Raw genomic sequence first — 20,081 nt, forward strand, 5'->3', positions numbered from 1 at the left:
GTGCAACGTGACTGAAAACAACATCTTTCAAAACTGTCAAGTGGTTAAGGGACATAACCAACAGGCCAATGCCAGAATAATTCACTCTGCTTTCTACATGTATTACATTAATTCTTTCTGACTCCCAGAATGTTACAGAATAATTTTGATGAATAACACAACTGTAACATTTCTATGACAAAATATCTATGTTGTGGTCGAGAACTAGTTATTCCTTTAATAATTATTAAAATTCTAATCACCTGTATGATGTCCATGCATTGTCATATCTGGGCTGACAGGGATCGGAATATTTGCCTCTGGAGGAATATGTTTGAACAATTCAGGACTACCGTCTTGCATACAGTACATGTATGGCTTGGCATGCTTAGCGTCCATGTAGTACATTATATACAAGTTGCACATTTCATCTTTCGAAGTTGCTCTGTTAACAAAGTAAGTATATGCTTAATACATTCAAAAAGGTTTCCCATATGTTTTATAAAACTTCATCCAAAATACAGATATTTTCTTATAAATTACCAGTGCAATTTCTATTAATATTCTAATGTGCTCGGTTAAATAGAAAAAATCAAAATCAAATCTCTTTCTCATTCATGCCATAAAGAGACAGGGGTCAGAGGCTAGGTGCTTCAGAGACATTGCTGGCCACCCTCCGGTAACAAGGAAATAGCTCTGTTACAAGTGCAAACTTAATAAGATTTGGAATGGTCTCTAATCTCAGGTTATACCTGAGGAATTAAATGGGTAATGGGACCTGACAACAACCTGGGATTGGTTGCGATGGGGATGGCAGGCCCAGCTTGGGTTACTGGGAAGAAGGTGCACGATGTACATACCTGTAAATAACGGCCAGAGCACCTGTGCTGACTGGATGTACTTTCGGTCTCCAGGTTTTGGACAGGAGAGCGCACGGGCATGGAGGAGAAGGGGCAGGGGAGCGAGGGAACACGAGAGGGGGAGCGACAGTGAGGGAGAGAGGGAGAGAGAGAGAGAGGAGATTGCCAGTCAGTGTAATCAGCAGAGAGGACAGTATTCATTCTGTGGACAATCAGGCCAAATAGAATGCAGTTAAAGAGATGCACCTTGTAGCAATCCAAAGAATCCCAAAGATTCGACTGGCTGTGACCAGGGGAAAAGGGAGGTGGTGAAAGGTTGGTATTCAGTTCGGGACTTTTCTGAAAATGGATAGAAGAGCCTTTTGATGCCGCTGGAACTTACAATTGAACAAAATTGGAGAGTGGCAAACCTATTGGAAGCTGGGAGTGAAGTTGGACTGGTTCTTGTGAAAACTGTTATTCAGCTGAGAGTGCAGCATGAAGTATAACTGTGGCGTGAGGTTTTTGACTGTGTGAAAAGTTAAGGAGGGAAACCTTTTCCATAGTCTGGTGTATTAGTTGTTTGTTTTAGTCAATGCTGCTTTTAATTCATTTATCACAATAAAAGTCTTAAAATTAGATTTTTTTTAAAAATCCGGTCATGGGATAAGGTTGTGCCAATGGCAAGGCCAGCATCTGTTTCCCATCCCTAATTTCCCTTGAACTGAGTTGGCTTGTTAAACCATTTCAGATAGTCTTTAAGAGTCAACCACTTTGCTTGGGTCTGGTGTCACAGAAAGGGATATACTTGGGTGGCGGTGCTTTGGAGGACAAATGGCTTCGTTCTGGCTCTCTCCCACAGAATCAACCTGATCTACTAAGTGGGGCAGAATTTTCTGTTTAAATTTCAGGTTTCCATGATCTATTATAATTTTCTTTATTTTCCCTGGAAACCTGTCATGACAGATATTTTGAAAAGATCATTACATGCCTTATAATTTAATGACATTCTTGCTACATTTGGAGCTTACATAAATAGATGTCACAGGATGTGATTCAATACATTGCTCTAGCATTTTGCCCATGTTTACAGACAGATAGTGAGAACCGAGAGGATTCTAAAAGTTTTCTAAGCTGAACTGAGCCTAAAAGGCTCATTACCTTTGGCTGAACTATCGTGTTATTTTGTCTTCTGTTTGCTCTTGGTAGGCAGGATGTCATTATCGTTGTCAGGGCGAATAAGTGAATGCAGTATGACACCAGACAAAAGTCACCATTGACGCATTTTTCCAAGAAGTAAACAGTCCACCTCCGCCACTTTAACAGGTGTCTGCTACAGTGTTGCATTTGCTAATTAATCTTGGCACACACTGAAGATCCATAAATTAAATGAAAATCATTCTCCAAAGATAGGAGCCCTTCAATGAAGATCAGTACATGAATGATGCAAAGAAAAAAAATATGCACTCAGCCCATCTGTTAAGTAATAAAAATCTATTGAACCCCTCAGAATGAAAACAGTAATTAAATTCAGCAGCAAATTGTTCTGACGCCTGGAATCCTGCTAATTTTAACCATGCATCCTTCACTGCCTTTGCAATCATTCTCACTCAAAAAAAATATACTCCTATTATATTCATCTTTAATAATTTAAAAACCTGCCGTTATGTTCCTTTCAGCTACTGTTTGATGTATATTTAAAGGAACGCTCCACAGGATCAACTGTTGTATTTTTGGAATCACCGTTTCAACATTGAAAATGTGGTTGTAATGATCACATAGTAGTCTTGATCGTCTGCATGGGTTTCCTCCCATAGTCCAAAAGATGTGCTGGTTCAGTGGATTGGCCGTGCCAAATTCTCCCTTAGTGTACCCGAACAGGTGGCAGAATGCGGCAACTAGGGGATTTTCGCAGTAATTTCATTGCAGTGTTAATATATGCCTACTTGTGACACTAATAAATAAATTTTAAAAATATATAATTTCTCTTCCGGGTTGGAAGTATCCGAACAGTTTGTGAAGGAGAAAACAGGGATTACTTGATCTTTCTGCTCCTCCTGGTTCATATTTATCTTATTGCTTCTGTCATGAGGACGTTATTTCTGCCTTTTTGTTCTGCATCATTTCCCCCCACTTTTTTGTCTTCAAAGAACAAAGAAAATTACAGCACAGGAACAGGCCCTTCGGCCCTCCAAGCCTGCACTGACTGAATTAAAACCCCCTACCCTTCCAGGGACCATATCCCTCCATTCCCATCCTATTCATGGCATTTGTCAAGACGCCCCTTAAAACTCACCATCGTAGTTGCTTCCATGACCTCCCCCAGCAGCAAGTTCCAGGTACTCACCACCTTCTGTGTAAAAGACTTGCCTCGTACACCTCCTTTAAACCTTGCCCCTCGCACCATAAACCTATGCCCCCTAGTAATTGACTCTTCCACTCTAGGGAAAACTGACTATCCACACTGTCCATGCCCCTCAATCTTATAGACTTCTATCAGATCGCTCCTCCACCTCCGTCGTTCCAGTGAGAACAAACCAAGTTTATCCAACCTCTCCTCAGTTAATACCCTCCATACCAGGCAACATCCTGGTAAATCTTTTCTGTATCCTCTCCAAAGCCTCCACATCCTTCTGGTAGTGTGGTGACCAGAATTGAATACTATATTTCAAATGTGGCCTAACTAAGGTTCTACAAAGCTGCAACATAACTTGCCAATTTTTAAACTCGATGCCCCGGCCGATGAAGACAGGCATGCCATACGCCTTCTTGACTACTTTCTCCACCTGCATTGCCACTTTCAGTGACCTGTGTACCTGTACACCCCGATCCCGCTACTTATCAATACTCTCAAGGGTTCTGCCGTTTACTTTATATTTCCTATCTATATTAGACCTTCCAAAATGCATTACCTCACATTTGTCCAGATTAAATCCCATCTGCTATCTCTCCGCCCAAGTCTCCAATCAATCTATATCCTGCTGTATCCTCGGATGTTCCTCATCGCTGTCCGCAAATCCACCAACCTTTGTGTCATCCGCAAATTTACTAAATCAAACCAGTTACATTTTCCTCCAAATCATTTATATATATATATATTAGAAATAGCAAAGGCTCCAGCACTGATCCCTGAGGAATGCCTCTTGTCACAGCCCCCCATCCAGAAACGCACCCTTCCACTGCTACCCTCTGTCTTCTATGACTGAGCCAGTTCTGTATCCACTTTGTCAGCTCACCTCTGATCCCTTGTGACTTCACCTTCTCACCAGTCTGCCATGAGGGACCTTGTCAATGGCCTTACTGAAGTCCATGTAGATAACATCCACTGCCCTACCCTCAATCATTTTCATCACTTCTTCGAAAAACTCGAGCAAGTTAGCGAGACATGACCTCCGCTTCACAAAGCCATGTTGCTTCTCGCTAATACATCCGCTTATTTCCAAGTGGGAGTAAATCCTGTCTCGAAGAATCCTCTCCAATAATTTCCCTACCACTGGCGTAAGGCTCACCAGCCTGTAATTACCTGGATTATTCTTGCTACCCTTCTTCAACAAAGGAACAACATGAGCTACTCTCCAATCCTCCGGGACCTCCCCTGTAGCCAGTGAGAATACAAACATTCCTCTCAAGGCCCCCGCAATTTCCTCTCTCAGTATTCTGGGGTATATCCCATCAGGCCCTGGGGACTTGTCTACCTTAATGTTTCTCAAGAACCCCAATACCTCCTCCTTTTTGGTCTCAACATGACTCAAACTATCTACACATCCTTTCCACGACTCATCATCCACCAGGTCCTTCTCTTTGGTGAATATTGACACAAAGTACTCATTTAATACCTTGCCCATTTCCTCTGGCTCCATGCATAGATTCCCTCCCGTCCTTGAGTGGGCCAACCCACTCCCTGTCTACCCTTTTGCTCTTTATATGTATAAAAAGCCTTGGGATTTTCCTTAATCCTGCTGGCCAATGACTTTTCGTGACCCCTTTTAGCCCTTTCCTTCCTCTCTTCTGATACTTGTTGCTGTGATAGTTCTAAAGAAAATAAGGTTAACAGCTATGAGCATTACCCCACTTGAGATTAGGGAGACAGGGAAGGGTATGACAACTACTGGTTGTCACACATCACAGTTTCATAATGATCATGCTAACCTGCATATTATCCTACCTACTTCCTCATATTCCACTACCAGACAATCTCTTAAAAGGGACAGAAGGGGGAGAAGAGAGAGAAAGAGAGAGAATGGAAATACATTTTTGTTTCCCGCCTCCATCGTCTAACTGTTACAGCAGTGGTAATATTGTTTTTTGTGGGGTATCAGGTCTGAAAGAAAAATAGAGCTTGCATTTTATACAGTGCCTTTCATGTCCTCAATGTATGAAAACACTTTATAGTCCGTTAACTACTTTTGCAGTCACTATTGTCATGTAGGAAACATGGCAGTCAATTTGCACAGAGCAAAATTACACAAACAGCAATGTGATAAAGGTCTGTTAATTTTTTTTGCGCTATTATTTAAGGAATAAATATTGGCCAGAACACCGGGGATATCTCACCTGCTCTTCTTCGAAGTAGGGTGGTGGGATCTTTTACATTCATCTGAGAAGAAAGGTGGGTCTCAGTTTGATTTCTCATCTGAAAGACAACATGCCTCCGCCACTGCTTTAAGTACTGTGCTGGAGCACCTGCCGAGATCTTTGTGTTCATTTGAACACGTGAGCCAGAGGCAAAGTGCAACTAACTGAATCACAGCTGACACTTAGCTTGGGGTTAGCAGGGTTGCTCAGCCAAAGCAAATAGTCAATAAGGGGGTTGTGGCAAGTGGCAAGGGAGCAGAGTTTAAGACAGATGCCAAACATTGACACTCTTCCTCCCTGATGTTCAACTGAAGGAAGTTTCAATTCATCCAAAATACTTCCCTCTGATTAGCTTTTCTTTACTACATTAATCAATTTTTCCTAACTGTTTTCCCACACAAATAAGCATTGGTGACCTTGCACCATTATCCCCTTTACCATTTAATCATTCCTACGTCTCCTCCACATGGGCTCTTTCTGCGTGGCTCTGTACTTGCTCAGAAACTGTGAAGCATCTAACTTATTCCAGTTTTAGTCGAAAGTCATTGACCTGAAATGTTTACTTTTTCTCTCAACAGATGCAGCAGTGCTTCAAGCATTTCCTGATTTTAATCCAGGAAGTAAGGTAGTTTTCTTCTTATGCTGCATCAAACAACGATGGCATTTAAACAAAAATGTATTTCCAGAAATTTTGAATGGGTGGGCATGGTCAGCAAATGGCCAAAGCTCTAACAGAAGCAAACACTAGTTTCATTTAAATAGCACCTTTCATGGAGTAAAATGCGACAAAAGGCATTTCACAGGAACGAGCATTTCTAACAAAATTTGACATTGAGCTGCAAAAGGAGAAATAGAATATCTGACCAAAAACTTGCTTTGAGAAGTCAGAGAGCATTAAGCAAAGGTAGTAATGGAGAGATTTTGCAAGGGAAGTTCAGAGATAAGGCCGAATCAGCTGAAGGTCAGTAGTGGCACAGCATTGAAAATTGGGGATGTACAAGAGGCCAGAATGGGAGAAGCAAAGATCTCAGAGGGTCGTAGGGCTGAGAAAGCTGCAGAGATTGGGAGGGTCGATGCAATGGATGGATTTGAAAACAGGATTAAATTTTACAAACAGTGACATTTCTGGACCAAAAGCTAACCTAGATAAACAAGCAGTGTGAACAGGGTTTGGAATAAATTAGGATACAGGTAGCAGAGTTACAATTTCATAACTAAATATTAGAATTGTGGCAATCAAATATTTGCACAAAACAGCTGGTTCCACATGACCGCCACTGGAAAGGAAATGGGTCACTAGGAATAATTGTAGAGTGCAATTAAACTTTAGAAAATAATGGGCAAATCTTTTAATGAATCCACAAACATACTTCCCTAGATTCTAGAAATGTCACAGCAGATTGGAAAAGCACAAATGCAGTACCTCCATTCAAGAAAGTAGGGAACCAGAAGGTGGAAAACTCTCAACCAGTTAGCCTAGCATCTGCTGTTGGGAATGTGCCAGAATCCATTATTAAAGAGATAGTAGCAGGACATTTAGAAAATCATAATACAATTAGACAGAGTCACCACGGTTTTGGAAAGGGGAATTGCATTTGACAAATTTATTGGTGTTCCCTAAGGATGTGATAGGCTCAGTGGATAAAGGAGAAACAGTAGATGCAGTGTATTTCGATTTCCAAAAGACATCAATAAAATAGCACATAAAATGTTACTGTACAAGACCTCAGTGTTGGGGCATTAGATGATTATTTGAACAAAAATCATGTGCAACAAACAGTATGGGGGAAAAGGCAGGAGAATGGCACTAAGTCATAATGCTCATTTTGGAGACCTGGTGTAGACACGATGGACCCAACGGCCTCCTTCTGTGCTGTAACCATTCTGTGACTGTAATTAGCATGGATAGAGGATTGACTAACAAGAAACAAGGAGTTGGGATAAATGGGTCATTTTCAAGTAGGCAAACTATAGCAAGTTGAATACCACAGGGATCAGTCCTGGCAGACTCAACTATTTACGATCTATTCTAACGAGCTGGATGATGGGACCAAATGTACAGTAGCCATATTCGCTGGTGGTACAAAGAAAGAAAAGCAAGTTGCGAAGAGGACACAAAGAGCCTGCAAAATAATATAGATATGTTAAGGGAGTGGAGAAAAGTTTGGCAAAATTTAATGTTGGAAAATATGAGATTGTCTATTTTGATGGGAAGAATAGAAAAGCAGATTATTTGAGAATGACTGCAGAATGTTGCTGTGCAGAGGGTTTTGGGTGCCTTTGTACCTGAATCACAAAAATCTAGCGGGCAAGTACAGCATGTTATTAGGAAAGCAACTGGAAGTTTGGCCTTTATTGCAAGGGGGAGTATAAAAGGAGGGAAGTTTGCTACAACTGTACAGAGCATTGGTGAGACCACACCTAGGGTACTCTATACAAATCTGGTCTTTTAATTGAGGGATGTACTTGTATTGGAAGCAGTTTAGAGAAACTTTATCAGACTGATCGTTGGGATGAATGTATTGTCATGACTCAAGAATCGGAGACTTAATACTGTTCTAACTTACGTATCTAAATAGTTTACCAGGAAATGTTTGAATAAAATCAAGTCTAAGGGCTGGGTAACTCTACAACTGACACTCCCTACTTGACTAACTACGATAGCCCAACTTCCTCCTTGACCTGATTCTGCCGCAACCTGACAACTCCTCCTGACCACCTAACCCTTCCCCACCTCACCCGCCAGCCACCATACCCTCTTACCTTCTCCATCCTACCCCTTTACTTTCCCTCTATAGCTGTTTTCAAAGCAGCTTGGGACATTTAGGCTATTTACTGATTGTAAATATGGCAGCTAGTGCCCTCAAAATGATGTGCTGTGTGTGTGGAATCTCTGTGTTGCACCCCATGAGATTTGCTGCACTGGGTTGGATGTGAAGGACGCAGACACGAGGAGAATGTGCAAACTCCAGACAGACAATGACCCAAGCCGAGAATCGAACCCAGGTCCCTGGAGCTGTGAAGCAGCAGTGCTAACCACTGTGCTACCGTGCCGCCTTCTGCATGAAATAATGAAACACTATTCTTTGTTCTGAAATGTGAGTGTATTAAATATGCTCCTCAGCTCCCAATGGTTTCATCACATTTTCTCCCAGATATGCTACAGCAACGTGCAGAGGAACAAGAATGGAAAGCGAACCCTTCTGCATCAGGAGCTGTCAACACCCCTTTACATACATTGACAAGCATGGTCCCCTTTCCGAGCACAACTGCAAAGACACATGATTCAGATATCTTAGTGAGCCAGAGAAAGATGCTCAGTGTTTCACAAAAATATTTGACCAAGGAAAGTTTGGAATGAGAGCTTGTTGACCATAGTAAATATTCTGATTCCTTCGCCAAGTCTTTCAATCCAACTTTCAAAAGAAGGTCATGCAACTACTGGAGATACTGAAAGCATGTTGATTCACATCAGTGGCACCAAGATGGATAAGTGCATGGCACTGCAACCCACCCTGCAGCAAGTGGCAGTGCCAGGTCAATCAGCAGTATCAGCAGTAACAAAAATTCAAGTAACAGCCCTGGCTTCTGCAATGGGGGCATCAACCTCGCTCTTCAAAGTGTACACCAACAGTAATAACCATTATCATGAAGTGTCCCAAAGAGCTTAACAGGAATATTAGAATGGAAAATTGACACCTGAGCCATGTATGGAAAAATTAGGATAAATGACCAAAAAACTTGCTCACAGATGAAGGTTTTAAGGAGCAACTTTGCAGGAAAAAAAGGTAGTGAGATGGCAAGGTTTAAAGAGAGAATTACAGAACTTAGGGTCTAGGCAGTTGAAGGTATGGCCACCAATGGTAGAGCAATTAAAATCAAGGATTCACAAGAGGCCAGAAATTAGATGAGCACAAAATGGCAGGATTCCGTGCCGAATTCTGCATTTGGAACATAATTATGTACAAGTGTGTTCCTCTCTGAGTCACCTGGCAGGTTGGCAGTTTTGTCACCCTGCTGTCAGTTGGCAGGTTCGAAGATCTCGGCACCTCATTTAAATTCCAATCCAGGCCACGCATATCGCTGTCTTCAACCCACCAGCCCTCACCAGACCGTGCGAGATATCAGCATCCAGAAGGAAAAGGCTTGTAACCACAAGAAAAAGTCTATTCCTTGATTCAAGCCCCCACTCCCTGAGCCCATGCAAGGCATGTTCCACTTGAGCATTTACTCACTGCATGTGAGCTTTCATGCATCCCCTTGCAGTAAATGATGTGGTATTCCTTTGACTCTCTTGCCTGTGAACTTTTGATACAGCTTTGTCGAGGTCCAGCATCCCTCCCCTTAGTCTTCCTTCTGCCTTCTAGTGTTCATCGACCTAGTCTTTCCTCCTTCCCCTCTTTGCACAGCCCTCCTTCCACATTTCCCCCCTCGTCTCCATTAGGCCACACCCATCTCATCCACCCCCCCCCCCCCCCCCCCCCCCCACACACACACACACACACACACACACACCAGCCTTACCACTCACTCCACCCTGGTTGAACATCGCATCTTTGTTGCAGTGGCTGCATGAGTCCCACAGCCTGGTCTGCCCCAGCAGAGGGCAGGTTGATGTACAGTGCATCAAGAGCAGCGCAGCATTACAGCAGAAAGTTGTTGTACTCACCCCAAAGTCTTTGGCAAAATGCCACTCATTAGCAATCGGGTTTGACACTGACAATTTTATGCTGGTATGACAAAAGATTGAAAGGCCTAATGGGATGCCAGCGGGCAGTTGTTTTAATGGGCATTCATGAGATACAAACGAATGTAAATAGCATTTGTGCCACCTGCCAGCAGAAACCGCGACCCACCATTATCCCATCATTGAGAGAACTGCAACTTGATTTTATGCCAACGGGTTTGAGAGTTTTTGCCTCCCGCCAGATTCGCCACACCAAATGCACTGTGAGCTGGTTTGAAAAATTTCACCCTCAGTCTGCTATTCTTCAGGTGCCACAAATAGATCCAATTGCCTTTATGTGGAAGGAAAGAGCGACAGGCAGGCTGCCTTGACAGCAGTACAGAAAATGCAGCCCGAAGGAAGCTCCTCTAGGGACTCAGCCTTCCGGAATCAATGTTTCAGGTCAATGGCATTTCACCAGCTGTTTCTCTGTACGCAGATGCTATCTGTCCTCCTGAGCATTTCCAGCATTTTCTGTTTATATTTCGAACTCCAGCCTCCACTGTATTTTTCGAAGAGTTTAATCCTCCCTCCCACCAGCTTTTAATCAACTCCATTGTTCTTTGTGAAACAACATGGTCTTGGGAATTTTTTTATGCATTCATGGTATGTGGACATTACTAGCTGGGCCTGCATTTATTGCCTATCCCTAATTGCCTTTTATCAGAAGATATTGTTGTAGTCTGGAGTCACATGTAGGCCAGACAAGTTGAGTGTGGCAGGTTTCCTTCCCTAAAGGGCATTAATGAACCAGATGCGGTTTTACAACAATCGGTCTTCATTAGACTTTTTTTTAAATGCCAGATTTTTATTGAATTCAAATTCCACCATCTGCCGTGGTGAGTTTCAAACCCAGGTTTCCAGAACATTATCCAGAGTCTCTGGCTTTCTAGTCCAGTGATAATACCACTATACCACTGCCTCACCAGTCTTGCTCTGCGCACAGATATGAAATTCAACGCTATTCTGCATAAATGATCAAATCAAGCATCTGTGGTTACTGACTTTGTACAGAAATGAGCATGGATTTCTTTTCATTTGATAATATACTTTCCAGTCATTTGGACAATGTAGCTGTTATAAGACATGATATAATATTGACAAAACAATTTATTACCCAATAAGAGATTATCCTGAATACTTCTCGTAAGAAAACCTAAATAACAAAGATAAATAATGCAAAAAATCATCAGAGGCCCCAATTTTCAGAAGCAAGGTTACAATCAAGGTTGAAATAAATAATACTCCTCCAGCAATGAAATGGGACATACCCAATCCGTGTAACAGTTGTCCTTCCTTTTCCTGTGAAAACACATCTAGCAGTAATGGTGTCACCATATTTAATATCCACTGAATTGTCCATTTGATAGAAAGCCTAAGAAGAACAAAGTTCCAAAGCAAATTTACAAAAGGCTTCCAGGGCAATTATTTTCAAGGATTAAATTTTAAACAATTTAAATGGATAACATTTAAAGTCAATGACCCAAAATTTGTTGCCGAAACAACTTGCCATTATTAATATGTAAATTGTTCAGCAACATGCAGTGAGGAAGAGATCGCCCACGAATTACAAATTGCAACAATTTGCTGAATGATTTGCACTGCTCCATTCAGTCCTTTGACACTGCTCTGCCATTCAATGAGATTAGAGTCAAAGTTTTATGACACAAAACGAGGCCCTCCGGACCATCATGTCTGTGCTAGCCATCAAGAACCATGGCTGATCTTCCACTTCAATACTATCTTCCTGCACCATCCCCATATCGCTTGAAGTTTTTAACATGTAGAATCTCAGTCTTGAACATGTTGAGCAACTGAGCTTCCACAATCCTTTGGAACAGAGAATTCTAAAGATTCTAAAGAAGTGAGGTCTCACCAAGGCTTTATATAATTGCAGTGAGGCATGTTACTCCTATATTCAAATCCTCTTGCAATAATAGCCAACATACTATTTTACCTTTTTAATTGCTTGTTGTATTTGCATGTTAGCTTTCAGCAACTCAGGAACAAAAACACCCAAGTCCCTTTGAAATTCCAACACTTGCCAGCCTCTCAGCATTTAAAATATACTCTATTTCTGTTTTTTCACATTCCTCCACGTTGTACTCCATCTGCCATTTTTTTGCCCACTCAAAAGCCTTTCCAAATCCCCTCGAAGCATCTTTGCATCCTCCTCACAATTCACAGTTTCACCTCGCTTTGAGTCATCTGCAACCTGGAAATATTACACTTAATCCCACATCAAATCATTAATACGGATTGTGAAAAGCTAGGTCCAAACACTGATCCTTGCGGTACCCCACTAGTTACAGCTTGCCAACCTGAAAATGACCCATTTATTCTTATTCTGCTTTCTGTCCTGTCCATTAACCAGTTCTCAATACATGCCAGTGTATTCTCCTAATCTCATGCACTTTAATTTTGTTCACTAACCATGTGGAAATCGTATCAAAAGCTTCCTGAAATTCCAAATGCCCCATATCCACTAGTTCCCCATCTATTCTGCTATTTACATCCTCAAAAAGCTCCAACTCGTTGGTTAAACATAATTTTCCCTTTAAATCCATGTTGATTCTGCCCAATCTTCCCATTATTTTCCAAGTGCCCTGTACCACAACCTTTATTATAGATTCTAGTATTTTCTCTACAACTAATATTAGCCTAACAGGTCTGTAGTTCCCCGTTTTCTCTCTCCTTCATTTCTTAACTAGGGGGGTTAAATTTGCTACCTTCCAATCTGCAATAACCATTCCAGAGTCTATAGAATTTTGAAAGATGTCCCTCAATGCATCTACTCTCTCCAACCACTTCCTTCAGCATTTTGGGATGTAGATTAACTGGTCCAGAGGATTTATTTATTTTAAATCCCATTAATTTCTTTACTTATCTTTTTACTAACATTAATACCTTGCAGTTTCTCATTTACAGTAGTTCTTTGATACTCTATTACTTCTGCGCGTTTTTTTTATATTTTCCTCTGCGAAGACGGACACAAGAGTATTTGTTTAGTCCCTCTACCATTTCATTATTCCCAATTATAAGTTCTGTTGTCTCAGTTTGTAATGGACCCACATTTGTTTTGCTAATCTTTGCCTTTTTACATATCTGCAGAAACTTTTATAGTGTTTCTCACTAGTTTACTCTCATATTCCATTTTCCCTTCTTTTTTTCTTGGACTTCCTTGCAGAGTTCTAAAATGCTCCCAATCCTCATGCTTACCAATATTTTGGCACTTCATACGCCTTTTCTTTTGATCTAATACAATCCTTGATTTCTTTTGTTAGCCATGTTTGGAACATTTTTCTCACTGGGCTTTTGTGCATGAATGGACTGTATTTTTGTTGTAAACTAAGTATTAGTTGTTTAAATGTTAGCCATTGCCCATTCACTGTCATACCAAAGAACAAAGAAAATTACAGCACAGGAACAGGCCCTGCAGCCCTCCAAGCCTGCACTGACCGTGCTGCCCGACTCAACTAAAACCCCCTACCCTTCTGGGGACCATATCCCTCCATTCCCATCCTATTCATGTATTTGTTCATGCTATCTTTTAATATAGTTTTCTTTGTTTAATTTTAAGATCCTAGCTTCTGATTGAAATACATCATTTTCAAACTATATGTAAAATTCTATTATATCTTGGTTGCTCACTCCTAAAGGCTCCTTTACAAGGTTAATTAGTTCTTTACAATTGCACAATGTTAGATCTAAAATAGACTACTCTCTAGTTGTTTCCTGAATGTATTGCTCTACCCCACATGACTCTAATTTACCCTCTTCATGCTCAGTCATTTCTTACTTTCTTTCTCAATCCTTAAATATCATTGGTTGAGGAGATAGACTGGCAGCCAGTGTTGTTCATCAAGTTCTCAGTTGTCCTGTAGCAGCATCAGTTAACACACTCAGCGACTTACAAGACAAAAAATGTTGAATTTAAGGATGGGATGGAACGGGGAGGGTACGGGAATAGTCTAACTAATGGGATGCACTGCAAAAAAATTTACTTCAGCAAGAATTGCACCAATATTTGCAAATTGCACGAATTGAGAAGACAAACCTGCGGCAGTTGTGGACTCTGTCGGCCTATTAATGTCCATTTTCCATCCCTTACTCTGTACCCACTAACCACCTGACCTAAAATTACAGAAATCAACATTGAACACAGTTATTGGCAAAGTAAAAATGCACTGAAGCATGACAATTCAACACACATTGTACCTTAAAAGGGTATTACTGAAAACTACGACTAGAGGTCAGTGAATTACAAATTATATGTCTGGTCAACATGTGCAGTCAGATGAGACAGAAATAATTGTGTCACACCAACATATTACTTTCTCCAATAAGTATTGATTAAAATGAAATTCTATTTCAAGAAACTAGCTGTAAACCTGAACATTGATTCATGTTCTTTTCAAACATCTGTCGTTGGGAAATTGTTAGAATCCATTATTAAGGAAGTAATAACAGGACATTTGGAAAGTCAAAACGTAATCCATCCGTCAGCATGGTTATATGAAGGGAAAATTGTGTTTGACTAATTTGCTAGAGTTCTCCATCAGAGGTATCCCAGGCCAGCTCAACCATACCACCAACAACAATTGATTACGGGCATGTCGCTGGCTTCAGGATGGAATCCTAGCCTGAATCCCTGAAGGAGACAAACAATTATAAAGTAAAGAAGTTTAAAGCCTCTTACAAGAGTGTGATGGGGAGAGACCAACATCCCCCACCCCGCACAGCTTTGACCTTTCTGGTATGTGAGCAACAGAGACATCTCAAGGGAGTCTTCACAAATGCAAGGAAAATCACAGGGCAATGCCAGGCTCTTGTTAGTCACATCTTGGCAGGTAAATCGTAGATTATCAGGGTCTTTATACCCGAGTGCATTTCCTGCCTGCTGTCAACTTTTCCCACTTTAATTCCCCTCTCAGTATTTATAATGAGTTTCTGGTGAACACAGCTTGTATAAACATGTAATGCTGTTGTAATATCCATCAATCAGTAATGGCGCTACATTACCTCAGTTTCAAACATCCCTGCTCCTCAGCCTGCTATAGCAGAGAAATTTCTATCCCAATTCCAATTTCTATCCCAATCTATCCCTATTTCTCGACTTTGAAAATTTCCCCAGAAGTTTCACACTATTCATAAACAATATGCGGAATAATATTTCTGGCCATATTAGCAAAGTTGCTTAATATCATAACTTTATATGATCTCACCACCATAAAATAATTTACAGCTGTAAGATGTTATCATTGACATCTTAAAAAGACTATGGTTCCTTTTTCAGGATTTTTGTAATCAATTCATTGCCGCAGTAACCAGTCTAGCTTGCAAAGCTGTGCTATGTAAAAACTTGATGCAGACAGGATTAGCCCACTGAAATTCATAATTAAAAATTCAAAAATTACCACTTCAATCATCTATGGAACCACCCCCAAGCCAGGTGTGGTTAAAATGAATTGCAAAAATAATATGATGCTGGATGAGTATTTGTTCAATAAGGAAAGATTCAAAATAACGATAAACACGGGTGATTAAATTCTCCACGGAAAATGATTCATGTGCTATTTGCAATAGGGATGAGTCATCTGTGGAAGGCAATAACAAACTGGGATTGTGTGGGCTATAAAATTGGATTAATAGTTTTAGGTTATACTCTTGGAGTTTCATCTTCAAAATTTACCAGTTTCTTTTGTTGCTTCCTTGAGGTGATTGCTTTAATTAGTGGATATAAAATCATTGGGTTTATAGAGAAAATAGGCTTGATGAGTTGAGTCACCTTTTCACATTCCATCTGTTCCTTTGACTACATAATAAAAATGCTATGAAGGACAATTTAGAAAACCGGCAGGTTTTGTAATGCCAAAATTTCTGCATTCTTACAGAGAAGCTTTCTCATGCATTTCAGAAAAGGAAATCAAGAAAGATAACATTATTCTTACCTAATTGATGAGTATGTGTTCTGAAGGCAAATGGATGTATAGTAGTCTGTTTATATAAACAAGCAATATCTGCATTTACGACTGAAAGAAAAAAAACAATTTACAAGTTACATAGAAATTACAGCATGGAAACAGGCCATTCTGCTCACCTGCTCAATGCCAGCATTTATGGTACACAAGACTCCACCACCGTACTTCATCGCACCATATAACTTCCTAATCTCTTCTTCCCAATTTATTTATCTAGCTTCCCTTTCAATGCATCTCTATTATTCACAATCTCAACGGTGCCTTTGTCTACATTTCAATCCCCAAAAAACTACTTTATGTGGCAGCAAGTTCCAAATTCATACACTTTAGGTCGGGGGTTATCTCCTGAATTCCTGATTGAATTTATTACTCTCATAGTCATGGCCCCTAATTTTGCGTTTCCCCAAAAGTGGAAAGATCTCGGTATTTACATTGTTATTCTTGTAACACACGGAACAGGGCTCCCTGATGAGTCAGTGGGAACACACAATGAATCGCTAAGCTACATGGACTAACACAGTCGAAGGTTTCATTAAGCAGAATGTATGTTTATAAACTGTAAATCTTAACTTTTTCCAGTTCATTGACCTAAATGTTAACTTTGTTTCTCTTTTCACAGAGTGTTTCCAATATTTTCTATTTTAATTTCAGATTTGCAGCATCTGGAGTATTTTGACAACCACTAAGCATCAAGTCACTTTTAATACCACATGATGTCACAGCACACTGTTCAGCATGTAATTGAAGCTCATTATGGGCCATTTTATTTTAACCCTTGTTTCATACCCAACACCAGAATTCATACGAGTAATCTTGGCTTACTGAAAGATTACACTTTACAGAAATCATCGCAAATGTGAATTAAAATCTGACATTCCATCTTTTTGGGAGAGCTCAGGATTTGGAAGTCTTCAACTACGTTCATTTTGCATATTGAAATGTGAAAGCATACTAAATTCTGAAAATGATATTAGGTACGCAATGAAAAGTAAATCAACAGAAGTTTATTTTTGTATGAATTTGATTCATGCCAGCAAAATATCCTTGGATCATTAGACACGCTGGCTGTCTTACAAATTACATTTTAAAACGACTAAAGCAGAAAATATGGGAGAAACCCGGCAGGTCTGGCAGCACCAGAAAAATGTTTGGAGTCCAATATGATTTCTTCAGTCCAGAAGGGTCAAAGTGGATGTAAAATATTGAGTGGAATCTACCCAAAATGTGTCAGCTTCAGTGAGAAAACTAGAGTGTCGTTTTCCAGCTGCACAGGCAGGCTTTCTCACCAGATTCTCAATCTGGGGCTATAGTTTGCGCCATCACTCTGGCAGGGCGGGCCTACTAAACTGGCCCTCACCACAAGCATCGGATTCGTGTCTCCTCCCCCTCCCGCCCACAAGCATCAGGATTTCCCCACCCCTAAAAGGAATCCTCCCCCCTCAATGGGGCTATCTAGAGGGCCAGCCCTGGCAGCGCCCAGTTGGCAATGCTGGGGGCAGTACCCAAGCATGTCCCTCTTCTCCGCCGAAGGTGATACTTACTTTTACACCACCAACGGGTTCCCTCGACTGCTTCATGTTTTTAAAAGCCTGTTGTGAACCTCGCTGATGCAGGACTATGAATATTCAGTGAAGGGGAGGAACATATTGCGAGGAAGCCCTCGAATGATATTCCAATTTATTGCAATGAGGTTCATGCTCACTATGTCGGGGTGTGGGGGGGGCGTGGAAAATTGGGGAATGAGATTTCGGTGGCAAAAATCTTGTTTCCCAACTCCTAAGAGATTTTGGGCAGTCATCGTCTTTAATGCAAGCTCAAAATCGCCTCCACTAACACAGCTTCTCTCTCTGTATAGATTCTACCAGACCTGCTGAGTTTTTCCAGCATTTTCTGCTTTTACTTCAGTTTCCAGCATCGGCAGTACTTTGCTTTTATTTTGAAACAACTATCTGCTGATGGATTTCAATGATTTGGTTTTACAATGGCTTAATAAATTGCTATAGTTAGATCTTAAAAATATCTAATTTCAAAATTATTCATGTATAATTTATGTGGATCAAAGCAAGCAATATAAAAATAGTCAACTTATTTACAGAGCCACTATTTTAGAGGAACTAACAAGTCAAGTTCTATTCACTCTGCTGTTTGCAGTAATAGAACACTAATTATCTCTCATTACCAATATTGTGATACAAGGTACTCTTCTGAGGATCACATTTCATAGTCGTGTAAATTTTCCCACTGAATGCAAATGATTGGCCTTGTAGATACACTAAGTGCGCTGCCAGCATATTACTGTCAACATAGTGTTTCAGCTTTTGGTTTGCATTATGTCAAATAATTGGAAGGCATTTGAATAATACAGTATAATCCAAACAGCTGTGGGATGCAGGTTCCTAATTTCAGTGATGTTGCTGAAGGAAGCAATCAGCATAGTTTGGGCTAAGAATGACTTCAGTAGAGGTGCTTGCCTACTAATAGAGTGTACCTGTAGGTTGAGGTTAGGGTACACAGATCATGAAACTGGAGAGAAATTCCTGGCAAACTTTAAATATAAATAAAAGTTTTTGAATTATGCACACAATGGGCCCGATTTTACCATTTGGAGTCTAAGGGCCGGATCCGGGCGTAATGCAGATCCGAGCCCGGAATCCTCTTTCCAGCGCGCCCATACGCTTTTTGCCGGCTCCAGTCTGATCCGCGCAGTGGGCGGGGCTTAGCGCTGCCGGAACGAATGGAGCTCTGAACTGCGCATGCGCAGTTCGAAAAAAAATCTGAAGCAGCACGCCCGGGTGTGAAAGAAAAAAACAGCAGAGAGAGCAGCCTTGGATCCTTTCTTTCATCCTGTTTTCATCTGAACATCGCGCAGAATTAGAGGAATTCCCTTTGGAAGATAATGTCAAAATTATAATCGCAGGAACTAAAAACCTGACAGTCAAAAATTTGGGAAAATATTTCAAAATATGGATGGGGGGATATATATTTTGAAATATAAAGGATCCAAGGCTGCTCCAGAGGCAGATTAGCTGCACCCAACGTTGCCATGCAAATCACATTCATAAGTAGGGGCACATCTGCCATGGAATGTGAGAGAAGAGTTGCCAATACAAACTTCTTTTCACTATGGTTGATTTCCCAGATTTAGTAATCTCCTTGAATCTTATTTCCAACCAAGTTCCACCACGGGGACAATTCTTCCAAGTTCACCACATGACTCTGAACATTTGAGCACCTGGCTCATGGCTACAGGGACATCAACAATCCAGTTACAGATCACAATTGTATTTTACAGGTCACTAATTGCTCACTAGGACACTGTAGTTTAATTACCTTTCCCATAGATAATTAGGCAGCACAAAGAAGATGCTACATTATTTTCAGTTTGCAAGATTCTTCCAAGTCCATCCTCCCCCCCGCTCAACCAGAGATCCATCTCAGCCCACCCCCCCTCCTCCGGTGGACGCCAGCAAAAGGCCAGGAAGGTGCTGCAGGCTCTCAAAGGACTGCAGGTCGGAAGGATGGTGGAGGGAGACCAGTGATCGAGGTAGGTTGGGGGCGTGCTCTGCCAACGGCGGCTTGATCCCGGCGGGGGGGGAGTCTGCCGGGGTGGTTAGCAGGGGGGGATCTGCGAAGGATGGTCGAAGAGGATGGGCTTTGGAGGTTCCGCTGCAGAATAGAAATCCGCTTCGGATTTTTATCCTGCAGGTTGCTTACAGCGCGGATCCGGAACGGACCAGAAGTCGGTAAAGTGGGATTTGGCGGTAGAGTTGGGCGCGCGGTTCATTAAATTCGGCCGCCCTATTCGGGCGCGGACCGGACCCGTGCCTGAATCGGGTGTCGGTAAAGCCGCAATCTGCTCGGATTCGGGTGCAGATCGCGTTAAAGGCCTGATGCCCTACTTTACCGCGATTTCGTGCCCGAAAACAAGTGTGAATTTTTGGTAAAATCAGGCCCAATTTCACACACGAACAATCCTCAAAC

At 41.3% G+C, this 20,081-nt stretch overlaps 1 protein-coding gene across 2 annotated transcripts in view; it reads right to left on the bottom strand.

Moving 5' to 3' along the window:
* The window catches only part of pam (peptidylglycine alpha-amidating monooxygenase), a 244,402-nt gene that overhangs the window by 54,217 nt on the left and 170,104 nt on the right, over positions 1 to 20,081 (bottom strand). For both annotated transcript variants that reach the window (XM_078214719.1, XM_078214718.1), the window contains exons 10-13: positions 16,071 to 16,151; positions 14,177 to 14,253; positions 11,391 to 11,494; positions 243 to 424 (exon numbers count right to left, since the gene is read on the bottom strand). In XM_078214719.1, coding sequence (XP_078070845.1) covers positions 243 to 424; positions 11,391 to 11,494; positions 14,177 to 14,253; positions 16,071 to 16,151 — 444 coding nt within the window. The remainder of the gene's footprint in view (positions 1 to 242; positions 425 to 11,390; positions 11,495 to 14,176; positions 14,254 to 16,070; positions 16,152 to 20,081) is intronic.

Source organism: Mustelus asterias, chromosome 6, assembly GCF_964213995.1.
Source record: "Mustelus asterias chromosome 6, sMusAst1.hap1.1, whole genome shotgun sequence".
Classification (NCBI taxonomy): domain Eukaryota; kingdom Metazoa; phylum Chordata; class Chondrichthyes; order Carcharhiniformes; family Triakidae; genus Mustelus; species Mustelus asterias.